At 41.1% G+C, this 26,659-nt stretch overlaps 1 protein-coding gene across 1 annotated transcript in view; it reads right to left on the reverse strand.

Moving 5' to 3' along the window:
- Positions 1 to 1,514: 1,514 nt before the first annotated feature.
- Positions 1,515 to 26,659, reverse strand: part of PLVAP (plasmalemma vesicle associated protein) — a 55,614-nt gene continuing 30,469 nt past the window's right edge. Inside the window, exons 4-5 of the mRNA XM_077475429.1 lie at positions 22,011 to 22,083; positions 1,515 to 9,639 (exon numbers count right to left, since the gene is read on the reverse strand). Of these exons, the coding sequence (XP_077331555.1) occupies positions 22,030 to 22,083 (54 nt within the window). The 3' untranslated portion in view covers positions 1,515 to 9,639; positions 22,011 to 22,029. The remainder of the gene's footprint in view (positions 9,640 to 22,010; positions 22,084 to 26,659) is intronic.

Genomic DNA, 26,659 nt, shown 5'->3' on the forward strand with positions numbered 1-26,659 from the left:
TGTGTGATTCACATGCAGTTCTGTGCAGTGAAATTTCGCACCGCACCAAAACTAGTACATACACTACTTTTTGAAATGCACAGTCTTTCCTGCACTGCATTCTAGTGTGAACGCCCTTGGCTCCTCTTGTCAAAGTGACTACATGTCACAATGTCCCCCACCCAGGAACCAAGCTTCCTTGATGTACTGCACCACTACTGGCTTGCTCATAAGGATAGGAGACTTCTGTACATACTGTAAACATAGGTGTGATCAACTATTAAACACACACATGCATTTCTGTGTATACATACAGTATATACACACACACACACACACACACACACACACACACACACACACACTCTTATAAATGTAAACAAACATTTTAAAATTTACTAAACATGGATGGTGTCAGTAGAACAGTGGACATGTCAGTAGGACAGTGGATGGTGTCAATCACTGGAGTAGTGGACATGTCAGTAGGGCAGAGGACTGGGTCAGAAGTTTTTTCTTATTTTAAGTTTTTTTTTTTACAATTTTTTTTTTGTTGCAATTTTTAAGAGCCCCATCGAGGGGCTTTGGTAAAATGTCAGAGATCTAAACAGACCCCTGATGTCTCACTTTTGAGGACAGAGATTTTCTATTTCCTTTCTCTGCAGAGTCAGCTGCACTAGATAGTAAAAGAATGGGTGCTATGCGGAGTGGCTTCCCGGTCATTCACAAACTGAAGCATTGTAAGCATGCAGTTCAGTGCAATGCAATTTCGCAGTGCTATGCGGAATGGCTTCCTGGTCATTCACAAACTGAAGCATTGTAAGCACAGTTTATGCTTCAGTTTATGAATGAACACAGTGAGTGATTGGTACTGATCACTCAATTTACTGGCCCCTTTTCCTGCTCTATTCGGAAGCATCCCCCTGTGTGCCTGTAGCCAAAGCTGATGGAAGAGGAGAGGAGGGAAGCCAAATGGGGATGGGGGATGATTAGCCGCTAAGCTTTGAGTGTATCAAGGTATAAAAAAAGTTTTGGCTGGAATCTGGAACTTGGCTATATGTTCTCAAATTGCTCAGGGGAAGAAACCACCAGCTCCCCTAATGAAAGGGCACAAATAAAATTGCACAGAGGCCCATTATCCACCAAATCTATTGTTTTGGCAATCCCATAGCTTCTAAATTAAGGTGGCTTTGAGTGTATCAAGGTACAAAAAAGTTTTGGCTGGAAACTGGAACTTGGCTATATGTTCTCAGATAGCTCAGAGGAAGAAACCACCAGCTCCCCTAATTAAAGGACACAAATAAAATTGCACATAGACCCATTATCCACCAAATCTATTGTTTTGGCAATTTCATAACTTCTCAAATTAAGGTGGCTTCAACCATTCTCTATAGTCATGTTTATTTAACACTTACAAACATGTTTCCATTTTATTTTTATATTATTATTATGATGTGCATAGCTCATGCCACGTTTTAAGTTATGACCCCTTTCAACACACACAAAAAAAAAATCTTTGAGTAATCGGGAAACGTCTCTTGTATCAGTTGAACATAAAGTTTATTTTTCACATCCGTAACAGGCAAGAAATATGTACAAAAAGAACAATGTGCGTGTGTTTATATGACCATTTAATGAAAACATTGCTGGCACACAAAGACAAACAGGGGTTTCCTGTAATAACTTAAGCATTAATCACATGACTGGGGACAGAAAGTCTTAGGCACATCCAGGAAAGTTCTAAATAGGGAAGGGAGCAACAAACTCATTTCAAACTGCATCCTGGTCAGTCTAGGTACTGAAAAAAAACCTGACTAGATGCTTCATACGTAAATGGCTTAATACAAATTTTAGTAGCTCTCTTGAAAGCTTATGGAAAATGTTCAATTTACCTGGGGCTATGTGCATTTCTGTATGTGTTACATATGCCCATTTAAAGATGCTAACTTTTGAAATATATCAAGTGTTTAATAGTCAAGGAATTGAAGAGCATTTTTATAGCACGAGCCTTAAGGTCCTAGCTTGGGGGGGTCTTCTATGACCCCTTTTTCCACCCTCCTCACTTCTTTTCCTTTCTACCTCCTCTCACACCTCCCTATTGTGGAGGTCCTTTCATTTCTCATGTCTCCTACTCAATAACCCGCCGTTTCCCCCAGGTCTGCAACCACGTTTTTTTTCCAGTGGTGGGAAAATAAAGGGCTACTGCGAATAGGAGTTCTTACAGGGCTTTATTCTCTTGATTATTTTAAAAATAGCCTACTCATCAAATCACATCTTTCATAAAGACCAAACTAAAAAAGCTTAAGGGCTTGGCTACTCTTACAACATTTGAGTATTCCTACAAGGCTACCATATTTGTCACAGGTCATATATCTATCCTCTATGAGCTTCTCATGTGCCCTTTACGCAAACTTTTCTATATTACTCAATGAGAACATGACCTGGGCTCCACCTTAGACATGGAGGATTGGCAGACAATTGTGCATAATCTGATTCTAGGTTCTGGTCGTATATGGCCAAAATAGATCCACAAGCCTCTCTTCTGTGTTTTAGGCATTGTGGCCAATTAGGCACTATGTTCCATTTATGGTGGCAATGCTCCAAACTCACAGGGTTTTGGATACAAACCTTCACCATAATATGCACAGGTAACAGATGTTAAAATCTCCAGGACTGTACTGTACTTCTCTGTACTCCTTTTCTTGTAATTCTCAATAAAAGTTATATTTGAAAAAAAAAAAAAACTGAAATAGCTCTGTTCCAAAATGTAAATTTTAATGTATTTTCCCTTTTTCCTCCTGGTGACATTCTCTTCCCCTATTATCTGTACATGTATGTACATTTTTTATAGTAAATTTTACCTGCTACATACCTTTTCTCATCAGTAATATATAGCGGTCTTGTGACTTCTATCAGTGTCTGGTTAAAGCTTGTAGGAGGAGTTTTCATTCTCTTCTGACTGTCCTATGAAGCTGTATGACTCCTAACCCTCTGTCTGGACAGTGCTAATTGGCCCTGTGCTGATCACCTGCACCGTCCAAAAAACAAAACAAAAAAAAACCCCTCTAGCAATACACACCAAACTGAGTATGTAGAGAGTGCCCTCAAGGCTCTGTACTATCAGGAGGTGGATTGGGGACTGTGGAAGAAGAGGAAGGTCAAAGAAGACAGGATCAGTCTTTTTACACAATTGGCTGGGCTAAACCCTTAGGTTCCACACTGAGTAGAATAAGCATGCTTTTCTGCATATACAGACTGCTTTTGTTGTGGGTTTAGTAAAGCATTAACTGTGTTCAAATTCCAAGTGCCTACACTGGTATTCTGTTGTTTTTCCCCTTGCTGGAGAGCCTGTTTGTTAGTTGAAAACTTTAATAAAAAGATTGAAACGGGGGTGCATGCATGGAGCGGACAGTGTCAGACATGTCCTGCTGAGGCTCTGTTCTTCCTGGGAATTTGCGGCCACCACAGACGCCCGAATGGCAGGGTAACTAAACAGAAAGCATACTAATATCCTCCTTAATACCCTGTGAACCAAATAGAATGGTTTTAGGAGCTGCCCGAGGCAAAACAAAAGTGAAAAGCCACAAGGAAAAAACGCTGAGAGGCTCCTGTAATATGGCTCAGTCAAATTCTCCTCACACAGCTAAGACACGCGCTGACAAGGAACAGCTGCATTTACCTCAGGAACTGTATAACACAGAAAGTGAATACAGCGGCAGCTCCCAGCCACAACAAGCAGATACATTACACCCGAATATAGTAAAGCAAATAGAGAAAATTCTACAGAAAGCTTTAAAGCAGATCTCTGACCAAATTACAGAGAAACTGACAAAATAAATACGTGATTTAGGCCAACGCACAGCTGAATTGGAAAACAGAATGGATGACTTTGAAACGAATGTACTATCATATGACAATGAATTGGAGTCCCTTAAAGATGAAAATGTAACGCTGCAAGCACGTTAGAAGATTTTGAGAACAGGGCATGTCGTTCAAACCTCCGCATGCGAGGTATACCTGAGTCAATCATTGACTTTCAATCGACTATGACTTCTCTTTTTCAGGAATTAACACCATCAATCCAAATTGAAAGATTGGAAATGGACAGAATCCATAGAGCTTTGGCGCCACGCAAAGCTGAAGGTCCCCCTCGTGACATAATTGTAAAGTTCCCCTTTCTTCGCACAAAAGCGCAACTTATGACAGCTGCCAGGAACAAAGACTCTTTTACTTTTCAAGGTCATTCATACCAGATTTTTGCTGACCTATCCCCAATAACAGTTGCTAAACGGCGCGCAATGAAACCTTTGCTCCAAAATCTCCAACACCACCATATCCCTTATCAATGGGGTTTCCCATTTTCTATTAGTTTTACACTTCAAGGCACCAAATATTCAACCAGATGCTCTGAAGAATTACAGTTGTTTGCATAAACTTCATCTATACAATGGGTCCTCTACTAGCGCTTGTCGACTGACGTACAACCTCTATTTCTCCACAAAGTGCATCTAAGCCTGTAACTGACAGAAGCAGACAAAGTGCATCAAAAAGGGGTAGATTCAATTCTCCAGATTTGGACCCACTGGACAATGCATTTTGCATTTCTCTCTGAAGCTCATTCAACTTAACGGTTCACCTATCTTATCTTTAATTTTAAATATTTCAAATTCTTAATATGTGATAAGTTAAGGTATATAACCTTACACTAAAATATTCATATATAATTAATTTAGGATTTGTTAAAAGGAATACTATTCAATCTGATTCTTGTGTTTGCTTATTTTTTAAGGAATATAGCCAAAATCGGATGTCTAAATACATTTTTTTTTATTTTTTCATAAATTTGGGCACAGGGGACCCGAGAATTGGTCACTGCTGCCCCCATTTTTCTGTCCTAGGACTCTCCTCCACTTGGGTTACAGTGTGAGGGGCCTCCTCGGATAGACTTTGTGCCTCTGAGCTAGCAGATTTGCGTGCTCAGTACGCCATTGTTTTATTTTTATACATATATTAGTAATTGTAACTTATTTTAAATATAAAACTCTTATTCTTTCTTTCTTCTCTCATATTCTACTTCTCCTTTTTTCTTTTATCCGATCTTTCCCTGGGGTTTCTTTGATTCCGCACCTGATAACAGAAATATATCAATATATCTTATGTGAAAATTATATATGGCTCCTTTTAAATGTCCTAACCCTAAATTTCCAAGGTCTAAGCATTCCTCTTAAGCAAATTAAAGTATTCAGATCTTTATCCTCCTCAAAAGCCCATATAGTGTGCCTCCAAGAGACACATTTTACTGAAACTTCAACCCCTAAATATTTTGGGACATGCTACCCCCAAGTTTATACTGCTTCAGCTAAATCAAAATGCAGTGGAGTACTAATAGCATTTCACCAAACTACACCTTTTCCCCCTCATAACAGAGATCAAAGATCCAGAAGGCCACTATCTCATATTTTTGGAACACCTATGTGATATCCCACTCACAATTGTTTCCTATTATGCACCTAATAAAAGACCAACATCATTCCTTTTTCACTTGCTACATTTAATAGATTTGCATAAAATTGGCACACTTTTAATATGTGGTGATTCAAATGAAGTTCTATATCCCTATCTAGATAAATCCCCTACTCCAACCGTATCCAGCTCTCAATCTCGTATGTTTCAAAGACTCCTTCAACAACATTCATTGCTAGATTCCTGGCGTGAAATAAATTCTTCAAAACGTCAATTCTCTTTTTACTCCCACCCACATAAATCTTTTTCCCATATTGACCATATCCTAATACCGTATCTATAAGTATGTCACCAGAATTTCTCAACTCATATTAAACCTAATACTGGACAGATCATTGTGCGATAATTTTAACCGTTACTTCTTTAATCCCAAAAGCTCAAGACCCCACAGGGCACATAAACGATTATATTCTCACACACCCGTCACATTCATCTGACTTAGAATCAGCAATAAAAGAATCTGGGAAACAATGATACTCCTGATATATCCCCCACTGACATTGTGGGAAGCCCATAAACCTGTTCTTAGAGGGGTCTGTTTAGGATAAGAATCATACCTTAAAGAAAAACAAAAACTAGAAAGAATTCAATGACTGCCACACAAATTTCCAATCAAACCCCACTCCAGTGTCAAAAAGCACAGCTTGATAAGGCAAGTTTGAATCTTGACCTATTCCTATCAGAATTGGTGGACAAAACAATACGTAAATCTAAACATAATGTCTACTTTAAAGCTAATAAACCTGGCACACGTCTTGCACGTGAGCTTAAAAAATTAAATAACCCCTTTAAGCCAATTCGCCTAAAAATACCCCATGATAAATATACTAGTAGCCCAGTAAAGATATTACACATCTTTCATAAACATCTTACTTCTTTATACAAAAAAGAAGGATCCTTTGATCAATCCTCAGCAGAATCATTTTTTTCACAAGTTAAACTTCCGACCATTTCTCAAGTTCAATACGATAGCCTTGAAAATCCTATTGAAATCGAAATAGCAATTAAATCCCTTAAATAAAGGGCCAGGCCCTGATGGATTCTCAGCCCTCTACCATTTACTGACTCCCATGCTGACAAAAGCATTTGACTCCCTACTTAACAAACAATCCTTCCGACGGGAAACTTTAACAGCAATAATTTTGATGATCCCTAAACCTCAGTCTGATGACTCATCTTGTACTAACTTTAGACCTATATCCTTATTAAACCTAGATATAAAACTACTAGCGAAAGTAATGGTGTCTCGTCTTAATATAATTGGTTCATTAATAAGCAAAGATCAAGTAGGTTTCATCCCTTTACGACAAGGAGCGGATAATGTCCGTAGAGCATCATTATTGATTCAAGAAGCTAAAACAAGGCGAATACCTCTGTGTCTCCTATCATTAGTTATCAAAAAAGCATTTGAGTGACATGGCCCTACTTAAATTTTGCTCTACAAAAATGGGGCTTTGGCCCTCATTTTCTAAGCTGGGTCACTTCACAATAATCCCAAGGCATATGGTAAGTATGCAGGATACAAATCAGACATGTTTGACATAAATAGAGGAACAAGTCAGGGTTGTCCTCTCTCCCCCACTCTTATTTGCCTTACTCATTGAACCTCTTTACCAGGCTATCCGTTCAGACCCCTCAATCAAGGGCATAGATTTAGCAGGCCATCAACACAAATTATGTCTATTTGCTGATATATTCATTGTTATGTCTTCCCCTCATATTTCTGCTCCCAATCTTATAAGTAAACTAGATCACTTTGCCCACATTTCTGGACTAACATCTCTCCCCTTTACATGGTCAACGTCTCACCTCACGTATCTAGGTATTACTCTTACCCCCAATATATCTGATATCTTCTCTGCTAACTATCCTCCACTACTACGAAAAATTATAAATTTTCTTAAAAAATGGTCCTCTTTGTCAATATCATGGATTGGTAAAATAAATGTAATAAAAATGACTGTATTGCCTAAAATGTTATATCTCTTTTGTGTATTACCCATTCCTATCCCGGCAAACTTCCTTAGGAACCTACAACGTAAAACACAAGCATTCATATGGAGCTCCTCAAAATCTCTTACCTTCCCACACTCTTTATCTTTCTAAACTTAGAGGATTAGGTTTGCCTAACTTTACAGATTATTTCCATGCAGCACAAATAGCACATATTCCTAAATATCACACGAAACATGAGGTTCCCCTCTGGGTAGTGATTGAATCAATCAATTGTGATCCGATGTCCATACCAAATCTAATGTGGTCTACCTTTTTGAACATACAATAAAAAATAGGATTACTAAACATACAATTGCTATATGGGATAGTTTCAAAGTAATTAAAAGACTACAATCTCCGCATATACTTGTATCATTTATGAGAAATCTACTTTTCTACCCGGCTCATACATCTCCTAAAACTTTAAAAAAATTGATTTCTGCTGACTTAAATGACCACTTCACTTAAAACCTTTCCTGAAATATGTGAAACCCATCAAATTTCAGATTTAGAACTTTGTTATCTACAGATCAAAAAAATGTTATGCCATTTATACAAGGTAGAGATAATCTATGTGACATAACGCATTTTGAACTTATTTGTAAAAATGACCCCCATTCAAAGGGGCTCGTGTCGATGTTGTATAGTCACCTGAATGCTTTGCATGATACAAAAACACCCTCCTATGTGAAAAATGGGAGAATGATCTTGGTTTTCACATGCACTCATCCAAATGAGATAAATTCTGGGCCAATACCAAACTATCTTCTCAAAATGTAGTAGCCTTAGGGGTGAACTATAACGTACTTATGCGTTGGTATCTGGTCCCTGTTAGGATTGCAAAACATGTTCCACAATACTCTCCACTTTGCTTTTGCAGCTGTGGTGATCCAGGAGCGCATTTTAATATCTTTTGGGATTGCCATATAGCAAAAAATTATTGGAAAGAAATATTCCTAATGCTCTCTAAATTATTCAAGAAAACTATCATCCCAGATTCGACAATTGCGCTTCTAAATTTAAAGCCTACCCAAATATCCTATACACAATTTAAACTCCTACAAATTACCACAGCCGCAAAGCAGACCATCACCAAAGCATGGAAGACCTCATCATTAATGCTTTCTGAAGCTATGAATAGAATACATCAAGCCATGATCCTCTCGAAAAAAGATGCCATATCCAATGATACCATACCTAAATTTGAGGTTTGAAACTTGAGACTCTTTCTCCTAATTTGACTTCTTCTTTACTTAGACCTTGGTAACTATATAATTTTGTTTTGAATAATTGCTAAATAGATACTATGTATATATTGTTACTAAGAAATCCCCGGAAACCTCTACTAATCCAGACTTTTTTTTTCTTTTCCTCTTATCTTTACTTTCCTTTTAGTCTTTTCTTCTCTCCTTATTCTATCCTGTCTTCTCCTATTTATAATTACATAACAAAATGGTAGCGAAACATTCACTTTTATAATGCTCAATTATAATACAATAGTAGTTAGTAAGCTCTAATGTCCTATTATAAGTAACTGAATCTCGTAGTAATTAATATTATTTGTTTATTACAATTTACTCTAAAAGTTAAAAGTTGAACAACTTTTAAATTTTTTGTTGCTCTTGATTATATAATTGTTAAAATTGATTGTAACACCTTAGTCTTTCTAAAAACATATAGCCTACTTAAATCTTTAAATGCTTGTAACTACAAGAAATACTAAGATCTGACATGTAAATTCAACTAATACTACCATTTAATGTAATCAATATTTTGTTAATTGTACCAATGTTTATATTTTCAAAATCAAAATATTTCAATAACAATTCATTGAAAATGAAAATCATTCTTATAGAACTACAGTAATATATACAATGTAATATACAAGCATACAATCTAATTTTATAATGGGCTGTTAAAGTATAGTTAGGATTTAAAATTCAATATATACTCAAAAACACTTGACCTCCATTATGATATGAACATACGATTGCCTTTTTTTTTAAATTTGATATACTGTTATGTATAATAAAAAGCATAAGAATCTGCCTTCTTCATTAAAACATCACTTTGTACTTGTTGAGAATCAATATTAAGGTTGATGCGATTAGGATTCTGTTCTCCTTTATCTTTCTCCCTTATTTCCTGTAGATAAAAAAGAAAAAGAAAAAGACTCAAGTTCAAGTGGTTAAAGTGGAAATGCAAGCAAAAGTATCAGGATTGCATGTATATGCTATATACTCTACATTACTCTTATAGCTGCAAGCTGTGATGGGACAATAAAAATACAGCACCATATGACAAACAGCCTCAGAAGACATTCATATAGTCATGGACGGGACATATGTTGCATGCAGGCTGTGAGGCTACGTTAGAAACAACTGCTTTCAGCTGCTGGAATAAATGTAGGGCACTGCTAGAGCCAGCAAAGAAATAAACCGCACCAAACTGAGTGCCCGTGTGAGGCCCCTTTCACACTTGTACGACTTGTCATGGTACTTTGCAATCCTAAATTGTGGGACAAGTCGTTCCCGATGATTTCCAATGACAACCATTCATATTAGTACGACTTCAAGTCGTGCCTAATTCAAAGTAACCCCTGCACTACTTTGGTCCAACTTTGATGTGAGTTACACAGGCATTCCCTGAAATTGTGGTAAAATTGCATGACTTTGAAGTCGCAGTAGTGTGAAAGGGGCCTGAGTTTCAGAAAGAAAAAATCATTTCATAACTGTTGGCCAGAAGACTGGAAATGGCCTTGCTTTACCTGTACCCCAGGAAGACTTCCTCATACCATTTATGAAGAGCAAACAAAGGCAAGACACCAACTGTTTTTTTTTCATGCAGACCTACCTAAGTACCTATCCAGAAAATTGCACTGAAGCGGTCATTCTGAGACTCTTTCCTTTTTTTGCTTGCCATTTGATTCTACACCCCCCTCCCCCACCCCTCTGCCTGCCTCTCTCACTCTTTTCCCCCCTTTTCTCAGGTGTTAGAGCTTGCACACTACGTAACACCCACCCAAATTTCCCACCCACCCACCCATATTCCTTCGGACCCTTTATGATAGGCTGCCTCAAAATGAATTTGTAGAAGGCAGGAAAAGCAGATGAAAATCAGCACTATCACTTATTTTAGTAAATCCTCTTCTATGTGTCATGAAAGACTGCAAAAAATTCTAAATACATTTAGCACGTCTGTCCCGTTAGAAAGGATAAGGCTAACCATACACTGAGCAAATTTCTTTGCTGCAACCATGGGTTGATGGGGAAAACCTCCTGCCGGGCCATGGTCTTCTCCCGATGGGGGGGGGGGGGGGGTGGGCGGTGACCACCACTAGCGACTTAAGCAGCCGCTATCGATAATCGCAAGAGAATCCAGCAGGCTGGTTGTACATAAGTTGATAAATTGATGGTACATTCAGCCTGGCCATTAATGGTTCAAATTTTGTCTAGTGCCTGCTGAACAAAGTTAATTATGACAAACACAGCTCTCCAGCCCTCATAAACAACAAGAGATAAACGGGTTTTTAAAATATTTTTTTAAATAATATTATGAGAAAATGTAAAAAAATATAAAGTAGGTGTTATCCTAATTTGGCTGCAAAAGTGGCAATATACTTTATGCATACTGCATACATTGGCACAAGTGTATTGTTCTGTATCTCCTTTGGATTGATTATATTGTGCTTAGTCACTTTAAAGGGTTATTCGCATGTGCAGCTTGGAGCAGTGGGCAGTTAAACCAGGTGGTTGACCCCCTGCCTGAATACTAAACATACAGCTGGACACGGATGTACAGTCAGGTCCATAAATATTATGACATCAACACAATTCTAATCTTTTTGGCTCCACCACAATGGATTTGAAATGAAATGAACAAGATGTGCTTTAACTGCAGACTTTCAGCTTTAATTTGAGGGTATTTACATCTAAACCACGTGAACGGCGTAGGAATTACAATAGTTTGTATATGTGCCTCCCACTTTTTAGGGGAAAAAAAAACAGGAGGTAGGTGTATGTGTGTCACAGTCAACAATCAAGAGAAGACTTCACGAGATTGAATACAGAGGGTTCACCACAAGATGTAAACCATTGGTGAGCCTCAAACAGGAAGGCCAGATTCGAGTTTGCCAAACATCTAGAAAAGCCTTAAACAGTTCTGGATCAACATCCTATGGACAGATGAGACCAAGATCAACTTGTACTAGAGTGATAGGAAGAGAAGAGTATGGAGAAGGAAAGGAACTGCTCATGATCCAAAGCATACCCCCTCATCAGTGAAGCGTGGTGGTGGTAGTGTCATGGCGTGGGCATGTATGGCTGCCAATGGAACTGGTTCTCTAGTATTTATTGATGATGTGACTGCTGACAAAAGCAGCAGGATGAATTCTGAAGTGTTTTGGGCAATATTATCTGCTCATATTCAGCAAAATGCTTCAGAACTCCTCGGACAGCGCTTCTCAGTGCAGATGGACAATGGCCCGAAGCATACTGCGAAAGCAACCAAAGAGTTTAAGGGAAAGAAGTGAAATGTTATGCAATAGCCAAGTCAATCACCTGATCTGAATCCGATTGAGCATGCATTTCACTTGCTGAAGACAAAACTGAAGGGAAAATGCCCCATGAACAAGCAGGAACTGAAAACAGTTGCAGCAGAGGCCTGGCAGAGCATCACCAGGGATGAAACCCAGCATCTGGGAATGTCTATGGGTTCCAGACTTTAGGCTGTAATTGACTGCAAAGGATTTACAATCAAGTATTAAAAAGTGAAAGTTTGATGGATGATTGTTAATCTGTCCCATTACTTTTGGTCCCTTAAAAAGTGGGAGGCACATATACAAACTGTTGTAACTCCTACACTGTTCACCTGATTTGGATGTAAATACCCTCAAATTAAAGCTGAACGTTTGCAGTTAAAGCCCATCTTGTTTGTTTCATTTCAAATCCATTGTGGTAGAGCCAAAAAGATTAGAATTGTGTCAATGTCTCAATATTTATGGACCTGACTTTACATATGCCACAGTCATGATGCTGTATTTCATGGGCACTGCAAAACCTAGACAGCATGCAGCTTTCAGCAGGTGATGCTGCTGCTGAACGCAACTAATTACAATACAGTCCTATTAGGGACACCCTGCAGCCGTTCCACAATTATATGCAATGCATGCTAGTACAGCACAGTAGCGTAGAATTTAAAAGGGTTAAATTGGGGGTTGAGGAAGCAACTTATCGCCTCTTTACTGTCTTTGAAACACCTCTGAAAAGCAATCCAGCTCAGTTGTGGTCTCTGCCTCACATGTGAACAAGCCCTAAGTAGTTTTTCTCAAAATCACTGTATTGCACTTACATGGTTATGGGCTTATTCAGATAAGCACTGAGACCTGTCCTATGTGCTAAGCAGCTGTCTGCTGTGTGTGACCCCACCTCAGAACTGCATGCAGGCAGCTCACAGAAGTGGATGCAGCAGCTGCACGGAGTTAGATGCATATCAAAATTTGACATGCGTGCATGAGCGGGTGTATGAATTTGAACAGTGTCATGGATCTGAATGCACACTATTACACCACTGTTTGGAAAACACTGGTTGATAAATTATGTTGATATCTATCTATCTATCCATCCATCCATCTCTCCGCACACACACACACACACGCGGACATGGCTCTTTACACAGATCGGGGTCGAGCCGTTTCCTAGCAACACAGCGCAGGTGCACACCCTCGCAGGCAAGCAAAAGAGGCCATTCTGGGATGCCGTCATATGACGTCATCCCAGAACAAGAGTTGCACCGCTCTGTCTCATTTGACGGTGGGCGGGCAGCAAGCAGTTAAAGCTGGGATAGGTTATAAAAAAATAGCCCAAGCTTTGAACATCTCACAGAGCACTGTTCAATCCCTTATTCAAAAATAGAAAGAGTATGGCCCAACTGCAAACCTACCAAGATATGGCTGTCCACCTAAACTGACAGGTCTGGCAAGGAGAGCATTAATCAGAGGCAGCCAAGAGGCACATAGTAACTCTGGAGGAGCTGCAGAGATTCACAGCTCAGCTGGGAGGAAAAGACACATAATGCTTACTTCCTTTCAACATCAGAAGATGTCCAGCAGTGCTATCTGCATAGAACTGGTGGAAACTAGTGGGACCCAGGTACACCTATTTACTGTATGGAAAATTCTGGCCAGAAGTGGTGGTTGTGAATGAACTGCGGCCAAAAACACATACCCATGACATGGAAACAAGGGTAAGCGACTCAACTATGCATGAAAACAGGAACTGGGCTGCAGAAAATGTCCTGGACTGATGAATCCAAATGTTAAATATTTGGCTGTAGCAGGAGGCAGTTTGTTCGGTGAAGTGCTTGAGAGCTGTACAATAATGAATGTCTGCAGGCAACAGTGAAGCATGGTGGAGGTTCCTTGCAAGTGTAAGGCTGCATTTCTGTAAATGGTTTTGGAGATTTGCTGAGGATCAATGGTGTCCTCAGTGCTGAGAAATCGATACTTATCCATCATGCTAAACCATCAGGGATGTGTGTGATTGTCCCCAAAGTTATTCTCCAGCAGGACAATGACTCCAAACATACAATGTAATTAACTATCTTCAGCATAAAGAAGAGCAAGCAGTCCTAGAAGTGATGGTGTGGCCTCCATAGATCTGTGATCTCAACATCATAGAGTCTGTCTGGGATAACATGAAGAGATAGAATGATTTGAGGCAACCTATGTGCACAGAAGATCTGTGGTTAGAAATTTGTAGCAACCTACCTATCGAGTTCCTTCAAAAACTGTGTGCAAGATCTATAAAACCCATATGAATACACATGCTCCATTAGTTGCGAATGAAATCTCCTGCAAACGCCTAGAACTATACTCATGCCTCACATATAACACAGAAAAGGCACTTAGATATAATTTAAAGAATGCTTCTAGTTAATTAGTCACAAACCCAAAAGATGTCAAAATTTACTCAGACCTCCTCTCAAGCCCCGCATTTTCCATTCCAGCCTCAGACTTTTCTTGGCTAGAAAATATTCCAATACCATCCCAATTAGGGATGGGTGAACTGTTCGCCCGGCGGTCGTTTCGTGGCAAATTTTGTGTGTTCGTGATTCGCGCGATCGGTGGACTATTGCCGACGTTCGCCCGGTGGACATATGTGTTTACAGTGTGAAAGAACTTTGACCCATGATGACACATCCATCACGGGGTACAGGACAGCCAATTGAGACATTTCAGCACATGGACAATTGGACATTCCCCCACCTTATAAATAGACCTGATCTGGCGGCCATTTTACATTCTGTCTTATTTCAGTGTAGGGACAGGACGCTGTGTGGAGCAGGGAGAGACTGTAGTGACACAAATCGCTAGCTATTGCCTATTAGGTCCACAAAAGTCCTTTTAAGGACTGGTATGGTATAGGGGTAGTACAGTATATAGGGTTGAGTGCACTGCTGTGCTGGCGATTGAAGCAGCCTGTCGTTTGTCAGTGTAGGGAGGGACAGGACGCTGTATGCAGCAGGGACAGTCAGTTTAATCACTAGCTATTACTATTAGGTCCACAAAGGTCCTTTTAAGGACTGGTAGAGGTGTACAGTATATAGGGTTCAGTTCACTGCTGTGTTGGTGATTGCAGCAGCCCGTCTTTTGTCAGTGCAGGGAGGGACAGGACACTGTGTGCAGCAGGGACAGTCAGTTTAATCACTAGCTAGCTATTACTATTAGGTCCACAAAGGTCCTTTTAAGGACTGGTATAGGTGTACAGTATATAGGGTTGTACACGTATAATATACTTTCTTCCAAATAAAGAAAGAATATTATACTTGACTGCTGCCCTTTTCTGCAGCAGTCCTTTATCAGTGTAGGGACTGAGGTACAGTCTGCAAATCACTAGCTACTTGGTCCACAAAGGTCCTTTTAAGGACTGGTATAGGTGTACTATTTGGAGGGTTGTGGTGCACTGCTGCAGATTGCTGCCCTATTCTGCAGCAGTCCTTTATCAGTGTAGGGACTGAGGGACAGTCTGCAAATCACTAGCTACTTGGTCCACAAAGGTCCTTGTAAGGACTGGTATAGGTGTACTATTTGGTGTGCAGTATATAGGTGTGTAATACACGTATAAAATACTTGCACATATAGAAAGCATAATATAGTGCATTTCCACTGTGCAGCATTGTCACTGCTGAGCAGTTCTGCAGCGATACTACAGAGAGTGACGAACGCAATAAAAAAAATGTATTATAACTGGTGTGATAGACCAGTGGCCCCCAAAAAACAACAGATTGAAGCGGGGTGTTACATACCTTCTTCCACATACATACTGCACTTCTCTAGAGACTTTTGTCACGGGGTCATTTAAAAAATGACAGGCAGAGGAAGAGGCAGGCCCTTCCGCAGAGGTGGTAGGGGTAGGGCAGGAGCAACAGAGCTGTGTCATATTTTTGGGGCCCAGTAGCGAGCTGCTGGTATCAGTGCTGCTGTCAGTGCTCTCTATCTCGGTGCTGGTGTCAGTGCTCTATATCATGGTGCTGGTGTCAGTGCCCTCCATCACGGTGCTGGTGTCAGTGCCCTCTATCACGGTGCTGGTGTCAGTGCCCTCTATCACGGTGCTGGTGTGGTCTCAGTGCTCTCTATCACGGTGCTGGTGTGGTCTCAGTGCTCTCTATCACGGTGCTGGTGTGGTCTCATTGCTCTCTATCACGGTGCTGGTGTGGTCTCAGTGCTCTCTATCACGGTGCTGGTGTGGTCTCAGTGCTCTCTATCATGGTGCTGGTATGGTGTCAGTGCTCTCTATCACGGTACTGGTGTGGTGTCAGTGCTCTCTATACCACGGTGCTGGTGTGGTGTCAGTGATCTCTATCATGGTGCTGGTGTGGTGTCAGTGCTCTCTATCACGGTGCTGGTGTCAGTGCTCTCTATAACGGTGCTGTTATCAGTGCTCTCTATCAGGGTGCTGGTGATCATCTCCTGCACCCTCTTCATAGCCTACCCTGACCTTTCCTCTCCTCCATTGCCTTCATGCGCTCCCGAGTCCTGAATTGTCAAAATTTCACATATAAAAAAAAAGAATGCTTGTAGTTGTCGATCCCAAAATTCACTTCATACATGTGTTATGTCAGTGGCCATGTGGTGGGACTATGTGTGTACAGCTAGAAATTATTTTATGGCTGAAAATATGACATGTAGGTTTTTAAAGTTTGCCTGCCATTGAAGTCAATGGGGCCCGCCGCGAACTTTGTGGTTTGCGAACTTTCAGCCGTGTTCACGAAATGTCCCTTCGGAAGTTCGTCCATCTCTAATCCCAATCTCCTTCTCAAATTGAAAAATGAAACGCTCCATGTACTGAAGATGAAATTCTACAAATTATTAAAGCCCCTAAAAAAGTACATAGCCAGGCTCAAATGGATTCACCTCATTTTATTACAAACAATTTGCCCCTCGTTTGGCACCTACATTAACGACATTATTTAAATTCAGTGATTCCTGCATTGATCTCCCCCTTCCAATCTGGTTTTATTCCAGGATGCCAGCTAACCGACAATATTTGACTAGCAATAGACATAATCTAATAAGCAAACATAAATCCTCAAGAATTACTTCTTTTGAGCCTTGATATTAATAAGGCTTTTGTCAGTGTCTCTTGGAAATACCTAGACATCATTTTACAAAAATATGGGCTACAGGGTGAAATTCGTCATGCTTTCCACACACTATACAATAATCTTTAAATGAGAATTTGCCTACCTGGATGCAACTCAGTTTTTTTAAATAGGTAGAGGGGCTAGGCAAGGGTGCCCTCTTTCCCCTCTCCTCTTTGCTCTTGCTATAGAAACCCTAGCCTCAGCTATTCTATTACACCCAGATATTAACCACTTAAGGACCAGAAGGATTTGCCCCCTTAATGACCAGAGCACTTTTTACAATTTGGAACTGCGCTGCTTTAACTGGTAGTTGCGCGGTCATGCAATGCTGTACCCAAACAAAATTTGCATCATTTTTTTTCCACAAATAGAGCTTTCTTTTAGTGATATTTGATCACCTCTGCAGTTTTATTTTTTTGTGATATAAATAAAAGAAAATACCTGAAAATTAAAAAAAATATATATATATATATTTTCTACTTTGTTATTAATAAAAATCCAAATAAACTCAAGTTTTGTCATACATTTAGGCCAAAATGTATTCAGCCACATGTCTTGGGTAAAAAAATAATAATTCAATAAGCGTATATTTATTGGTCTGCGCAAAAGTTATAGCGTCTCCAAGCTATGGTACAGTTTCTGCAATTTACGCAGCTTTTAGTTTATGATGGCCTATCTCATTTCTTGAGGTGCTAAAATGACAGGGCAGTACAATGCCCCTAAATGACCCCATTTTAGAAAGTAGACACCCCAAGGAAATTGCTGAGAGGCACGTTGAGCCCATTGAATATTTTATTTTGTCACAAGTGATTGAAAAATTACAAAAAAAAAACCCTCACAAAGTTGTCACTAAATGGTAAATTGCTCACACATGCCATGGATATATTGTATTTATTGCTGTATAAAAGGCACCTTAATTTTAAGAGACAAGTTTCAGGAAAAAAAACTTACATTTTAAATAAAGAATTTTGAAGCAAAATAAAGGTTAATGCCCATCAATACAGCCTGATCAGTGCCCATCTGCAGCTTCGCCATTGCCCATTAAAGAAGCCTGATCAGTGTCCATCTGCAACCTCACCATTCCCATCATTGCAGCCTGATCAGTGCCCATCTGCAGCCTCACCATTGCCCATTAATGAAGCCTGATCAGTGTCTATCTGCAGCCTTGACATTACCCATCACTACAGCCTAATCAGTGCCCTTCTGCAGCCTCACCATTGCCAATCATTGCAGCCTAATCAGTATCCATCTGCAGCCTCACCATTGCCCATCATTGCAGCCTTATCAGTGTCCATCTGCACCCTCGCCATTGCTCATCATTACAACCTCATCATTACAGCCTGATCAGTGCCCATCTGCAGCCTTGCTTATCATTGCAGCCTAATGAGTGCCCATCTGCAGCCTTGCTCCTCACTGTAGCCTGATCAGTGCCCATCTGCAGCCTTGTGTGAGGGCTGGGCTCAGCCCTGCCATCTCAAAGCTGGCCACTTATGTGTCGGCTAATTGACAGCTCCTATCTCTCCACAGTGACTCACCTGTTGATGATATCCTGCCTACTTAAGCCGTCCAATCCAGATCTCTGCCTTTACCTTGGTCACATCTCTAGGGACACTCTCCTGTGTTTGCTGACATTCCTTCTGGCTCTAGATCCTGCTTGCTCTTCTACTATGCTCGTCTCTGGCTCTCTGATGTTTCGGCTTCTTTGACTATCCGTTCCGGTTCCTGAACTCTGGCTATGTTTTGACTACGTTTACTCTGTTTACCTTTTTTTATTATTATTAAACAAGTGTGATTTAACTGTACTTCTGTATCATCTGATTCATGGTTGCTGACAGTAGGCGAAGGCCATGAATTCAGAAGTTGCAGTCAATCCACTTGTTGGTAATATTTTTTCCAGATTGGACGAGCAGGATCACCGCATGGATCAGTTTACCATGGCGTTACAAGTGCTCCCGAGTTGCATGGCTCATCTGGAATCTCCCACTGTGGCTGCTCCGGTACATTCTGAGTTGCAGGCCATCCCTACTGCTACTCCAGTCTCTGTGCAGGCACCCGCCTCCAATATTACCTCTATAAGAGGTATGTCTGGTTTCGCTCCACTTCCCCAGTGATTTAGGAGTGGTCCAGTCCAATGCAGAGGGTTTCTCAACCAGGTTGAGATATACTTTGAGATGCTGCCCCAGGCGTTTCCCACGGACAGAAGCAAAGTAGGTTTCGTGATAGCTTTGCTTTCTGAGAGAGCCTTGGCCTGGGCAAACGCTCTATGGGAGACGCAAAAACCTGTTGTCTTGAGTTACCCTGAGTTTGTGGCTTCTTTTAAAAGGGTATTTGATGTTCCCGCACGCTCCGCTTTTGTTGCCAAGTGCCCCATGTCCATCAAACAGAGTATGAGAACTGTTGCCGATTACGCCATTGAATTCCGTACTGTGGCAGCAGAGGTTGCTTGGAACAATGAGGCAATCGTGGCTGCTTTTTCTCATGGTCTCTCGTATACCATCAAGGATGAGATAGCAGCCCGAGATGTACCCACTGAGCTGGAGAAGTTCATTACATTCATCATCCTCATTGACACCAGACTCAGAGAAATACTCCCTCTTAAGGAGCACTTGCGGAAGCCTCCTGTAGATTTGTGACTACAACCCGAGCCGAGTACACAGGAGATCCGGCTCTGTCTAGTTCGGTGGCGCTCGTCCCCTCCTTCCCCTCCGTGGCAGCCCATTTCAGCGTATGACATGCACAGACAATTTTCCCCCTATCTTAAGGGGGAAGAAGTGTGTGTTATATGCCAATTAATATGGTATATTGAATTACACCCCAAAATACATTCCGCTGCTTCTCCTGAGAACGGGGATACCACATCACCGCATTCAGGCTTTCTATGGGCGTAAAATGGTGATTTCACTTCCTATCTACCTATCACAGTTTCAGGTGCCCTGAAATGTCACGATAGCACAACCCCCCCCCCCCCCCCCCCCCAATGACCCCATTTTAGGCACTTCAAGTTATTTTCTGACAGGTACGTTGAGTCCATAGAATGTTTTATATTTTACCCCAAGTTTTGGGAAAATTCAAATTTAAAAATTTTTTTTTTTTTTACACAAAGTTGTTACTAAATATTATATTGTTCAAACATGCCATTGGTATATGTGGAATTACACCCTGAAATACATTCTGCTGCTTCTGAGTACAGTGATACCACTTTCTGGCAGTCTAGCCGCATACAGCACCCGAAATACCAATCACCACCTTCAGGATTTCTAAGGGCATACATTTTTGATTTCACTCCTTACTGCCATCACAGTTTCCGAGGCCATGAAATGCCAAGATAGCAAAAAAAACAAACAAATTACCCCATTTTGGAAAGAATACACCCCAAGCTATTTGCCGAGAGGCATGTTGAGTACTTTGCAGATCTCGTTTTTTGTCAAAGTTTTGAAAATTGTAAAAAGAAAAAAAAATACCTTTCCTTTCTTAATTTTCAAAAACAAATAAGAGCTGCAAAATACTCACCATGCATCTTAGCAAATACCTTGGGGTGTCTACTTTCCAAAAAGGGGTAATTTGGGGGTGGGGGGGCATTGTGTTGTATTGACATTTTAGGGCCTCCAAAACTGTGATAGGTAGTGAGGAAGTGAAATCACTATTTGGTAAAATATAAAAGATGATCTTATGCCAAGTGCATAGATACCAAACACGACATGATTTAAAATTGCGCGCAACCATGCAGCAGCGACAAACTACATACATTTTTAAAAGTCTTTACAGGTTACCACTTTAGATTTACAGAGAAGGTCTACTGCTAAATTACTGCCCTCGATCTGACGTTCACGGTGATACCTCACATGCATGGTGCAATTGCTGTTTACATGGGACACAAGACCGATGCTTGCGTTCGCATTTGCACGCCAGCACGGGGGGGCGGGGGGGGATTGGTGTTTTTTTCATTTATTTTCTATTATTTATTTTGCTTTTTTATTTCATTTTTACACTGTTCCATTCATTTTTTTTCTATAATTTTTATTGTTATCACAGGGAATGTAAATATCCCCTACGATAGCAATACGTAGTGACAGGTACACTTTAAAAAAAAAAAATAATTGGGGTCTATTAGACTCTAGATCTCTCCTCTGCCCTCAAAGCATCTGACCACACAAAGATCGTGTGATAAAATGCTTTCCAAATTTCCCAATGGCACTGATTCTATCTGGTGAAACCGAAGTCATGAAATGCTCGTAGCTTCCGCTTTCTTAGGCCATAGAGATGATTGGAGCCTATCTGGTCTTCGATCAACTCTATGGTCAGCTTGTGGAACCACCGGCTACATTCTCAGGTTCCCCGGTGGGACAGGAGAGCCCGAGAAAACCATGGGAGACGGCGGGGGGGGGGGGGGGGGGGGGTTTGTTCCCTCCTACTGCTTCTAAACAAAACAATGTGTATAAAAAAATGAGTCCCTCTGTGAATCAACTAGTTGATTCATAGAGGGAATCTTTTTACACATATTTTTTGTTATTACGGTTGTTTTTAACATAACTATCATTTTTAACTCACTTATTACAGTTATTTTTTGCACCAATATTATTTTTTTTCATTTAATTTCAGGACTGTTTTTCAGACTTTGTTTCACTGGTTTGTTTCAAGTTTTAGTAATTTTGTATCAATTGTTCATACACATTTGGTAATTGTATATAAGTCTATGAACTTTAAGACTTAGTTTTGACAGGGCACTTTTCACTTAATACCACATTTACCACATCCCACCAATCCAGGGATTTTTCAGTGTTGCAGTGTTTCACTATATTGGCCAAGCGCACCCTTTAATTGTACAAAGTAAACCTGCCACCTTCCATTGATGGCCACTTTCACAAAAATTTTACCTTGTTTTCCCCTTTTCCATTAACTGCGTGGTGGAAATTGTGGTGGAAATTGTGGTGGAAATTGAGGTCGTGTCTGTAAAATAATAAATATTAGGAAGTGATAATTTGATAAATATATACATAGAAACAGGATATACACATCAGATACACAAATATGGCAATAATATAGAAATCACATTAGAACATGGCTAACGGAAACTAAAATTCTCCGATGAAAAGGCCGATATTTTATACTGGGATTAAACTATAACTGACAAAATTGATGGCTATATGTTGCAAATCTATGGATGCAGTAATGTCAAAATATCGTTCAGAGGACTGGGTACTTGCATGTAACCTCAGTTCTAGATAAGCAGGCCCTTTGCGGGCAAATATTTGTACTGTTCCTACCAAACCTCATGTCTAATTTTTCTAGATGTGTAAGTGGTTCTCCCATATGTAAGCAGATTTTTCAGCATCTTGGGACATTGTACTTGGCACATTATCATATTTTTTTTGTTTTAGAATATACACATCTTACATAGTTGCATGGCATTTCAAATGTCTTGAGGAGGGTAGCTATGTTAGGAAAGGTTTTTGTTAACTTTGAACCATTATAAATGTAAATAGCACTCATTTTTTCTAACTTTTATGTGCATAATGGCAGCTAAAATTGGATTGGTTGCTGTAGCAAAACAAATTATTTGTAACTTGTACAGTGAGGGAAAACAGTATTTGATCCCCTGGTGATTTTGTACGTTTGCCCACTGATAAAGAAATAATCAGTCTATAGTTTTAATGGTAGGCTTATTTTAACAGTGAGAGATAGAACAACAACAAAAATATCCACAAAAACGCATTTCAAAAAAGTTATAAATTGATTTGCATTTTAACCACTTTCAGACCGGACCATTTTGCTGGTAAATGACCAGAGGTCTTTTTACACTTTGGCACTGCGCTGCTTTAACTGGTAATTGCGCGGTCATGCAATGTTGTACCCAAACAAAATTTGCGTCCTTTTCTTCCCACAAATAGAGCTTTCTTTTGATGGTATTTGATTGCCTCTGCGATTTTTATTTTTTGCGATATAAACGTAAAAAGACCGCAAATTTTGAAAAAAAATGATATTTTCTACTTTTTGTTATTAGAAAAATCCAATAAACTCAATTTTAGTCATACATTTAGGCCAAAATGTATTCAGCCACATGTCTTTGGTAAAAAAAAAGTCAATAATTGTATATTTATTGGTTTGCGCAAAAGTTGTCACATCTACAAACTAAGGTACGTTTTCTGGAATTTACGCAGCTTTTAGTTTACGACTGCCTATCTCATTTCTTGAGGTGCTAAAATGGCAGGGCAGTACAAAACCCCCCCAAATGACCCCATTTTGGAAAGTAGACCCCCTAAGGAAATTGATAAGAGGCATGTTGAGCCCATTGAATATTTTATTTTTTTGCCTCAAGCGATTGAATAATGACAAAAAAAAAATTTTTTTTTTTTTTTACACAAAGTTGTCACTAAATGATATATTGCTCACACATGCTATGGGCGTATGTGAAATGACACCCCAAAATAAATTCTGCTGCTTCTCCTGAGTACGGGGATACCACATATGTGGGACTTTTTGGGAGCCTAGCCGCGTACGGGGCCCCGAAAACCAAGCACCGCCTTCAGGCTTTCTAAGGGCGTACATTTTTGAGTTCACTTCTCACTACCTATTACAGTTTTGAAGGCCATAAAATGCCAAGATGGCACAAAACCCCCACAAATGACCCCATTTTAGAAAGTAGACACCCCAAGCTATTTGCTGAGAGGCATGTTGAGTTCATGGAATATTTTATATTTTGCCACAAGTTGCGGGAAAATTACAAACTTTTTTTTTTTTTTTTTTTTTTCACAAAGTTGTCACTAAATGATATATTGCTCACACATGCCATGGGCATATGTGAAATGACACCCCAAAATAAATTCTGCTGCTTCTCCTGAGTACGGGGATACCACATATGTGGGACTTTTTGGGAGCCTAGCCGCGTACGGGGCCCCGAAAACCAAGCACCGCCTTCAGGCTTTCTAAGGGCGTAAATTTTTGAGTTCACTTCTCACTACCTATTACAGTTTTGAAGGCCATAAAATGCCAAGATGGCACAAAACCCCCACAAATGACCCCATTTTAGAAAGTAGACACCCCAAGCTATTTGCTGAGAGGCATGTTGAGTCCATGGAATATTTTATATTTTGCCACAAGTTGCGGGAAAATTACAAACTTTTTTTTTTTTTTTTTTTTTTTCACAAAGTTGTCACTAAATGATATATTGCTCACGCATGCCATGGGCATATGTGAAATGACACCCCAAAATAAATTCTGCTGCTTCTCCTGAGTACGGGGATACCACATATGTGGGACTTTTTGGGAGCCTAGCCGCGTACGGGGCCCCGAAAACCAAGCACCGCCTTCAGGCTTTCTAAGGGCGTTACAGTTTTGAAGGCCATAAAATGCCAAGATGGCACAAACCCCCCCCAAATGACCCCATTTTGGAAAGTAGACACCCCTAAATTTAGGGGTACACTAGTGAGACTAGGTAATAAATGGCGGGTGCCCTGAAACTATAAAAAAAATAACTAACCAATCAGCGTCACCTGTAACAGTTATATGGTGATCACTGGTGAAAGGGTTAACTAGGGGGCAATCAGGGGGCTTTATGCGGTAGTATATGGGGGTCCCTGGCGCTATAAAAAGCTGCGGCGAACCTAAATACCTACCTGCCTAACTAGCGTCACCTGTGACACTAATACAGCGATCAGAAAAACGATCGCTTATTAGGCTGGGTTCACACTGGAGCGATGCGGGAACGCCACGAATGCGCGGCGGGTTCCCGCATCGCATGCCTCCCGGCGGCAGTTCACACTGCCCTATGCGAACTGCTGGGAGTGTCAGTGAAATGTTACTGACACCCCCAGATCAGTTCGCATATCGCAGTGCGATCTGCAAACTCGGATCGCATGGTGTGAACACCCATGCGATCCGATTCTGCTGCGGGCCAAAAAAAGGGTCCCGTGCGAATTTGCGGCGGGTGCGGCGGGTGTGGCGGGTGCGGCGAATGGCTGAACTCGAATCGCACAGAGATCGGATGTGATTTGCACTGCAGTGCGGTGCGAATCACATCCGTTCTCAAACCGCTGCAATGTGAACCCAGCCTTAGTGACACTGGCGACGGGGGGTGATCACGGGGTTAAACCTTTATTGGGGGGGGTTAGGGGGGTACCTTAGAACTAAAGGGGGCTAACCCTAACTGCCCTAACAGTTATTAGTCACAAATGACACCCGCCGGGTGATCAGGGGGTTAAACCTTTATTAGGTAATAAATGGCGGGTGCCCTGAAACTATAAAAAAATAACTAACCAACCAGCGTCACCTGTAACAGTTATATGGTGATCACAGGTGAAAGGGTTAACTAGGGGGCAATCAGGGGGCTTTATGCGGTAGTATATGGGGGTCCCTGGCGCTATAAAAAGCTGCGGCGAACCTAAATACCTACCTGCCTAACTAGCGTCACCTGTGACACTAATACGGCGATCAGAAAAATGATCGCTTATTAGGCTGGGTTCACACTGGAGCGATGCGGAAACGCCACGAATGCGCGGCGGGTTCCCGCATCGCATGCCTCCCGGCGGCAGTTCACACTGCCCTATGCGAACTGCTGGGAGTGTCAGTGAAATGTTACTGACACCCCCAGATCAGTTCGCATATCGCAGTGCGATCTGCAAACTCGGATCGCATGGTGTGAACACCCATGCGATCCGATTCTGCTGCGGGCCAAAAAAAGGGTCCCGTGCGAATTTGCGGCGGGTGCGGCGGGTGTGGCGGGTGCGGCGGGTGCGGCGAATGGCTGAACTCGAATCGCACAGAGATCGGATGTGATTTGCACTGCAGTGCGGTGCGAATCACATTCGTTCTCATAAACCGCTGCAATGTGAACCCAGCCTTAGTGACACTGGCGACGGGGGGTGATCACGGGGTTAAACCTTTATTGGGGGGGTTAGGGGGGTACATTAGAACTAAAGGGGGCTAACTCTAACTGCCCTAACAGTTATTACAGTCACAAATGACACCAATGCAAAAAAAAAAAAAAAAAAAAAAAAAATGACATTGGTGTCACTGTGACTGGGGGGCAGGGGTAATTGGGGGGGTGATCGGGGGGTAAAGGGGGGGTGTGAGTGTGCCTGGCATGTTCTACTGTGTGTGTAGAGTGTTGGTGCAACTTACTGATCCGCTCTCCTCCGTGTCGGAACGAAAAATACCGACACGGAGGAGAGAATACATCACTTCCTCTCCTGTGTTTACATTACAGGAGAGGAAGTGATGTCACCGGGGATTTCTATTCGTCGGGAGCGATCGCGAGGGGGTGGCCATGAATGAATGGCCGTCCCCTCGTCCGGGATCGCTCCCGTACGAATACCGACCGCCGCAGGCACCGGGCGGGGGCCCGATCGGGCCCCCGACCCGCGGGAGGCAAGGGACGTACATGTATGTCCTTATGCCTGCCCGTGCCATTGTACCGACGTACATCGGCGTGCGGCGGTCGGCAACTGGTTAATGAGTAAAATAAGTATTTGATCCCCTAAAAATCTGTCTCCCAGGTGCCTTCTATACAGGTAATGAGCTGAGATTA

The sequence above is a fragment of the Lithobates pipiens genome, unplaced genomic scaffold (genome assembly GCF_037356315.1).
Source record: "Lithobates pipiens isolate NorthernLeopardFrog02 unplaced genomic scaffold, aLitPip1_a1.2 Scaffold_13, whole genome shotgun sequence".
Classification (NCBI taxonomy): domain Eukaryota; kingdom Metazoa; phylum Chordata; class Amphibia; order Anura; family Ranidae; genus Lithobates; species Lithobates pipiens.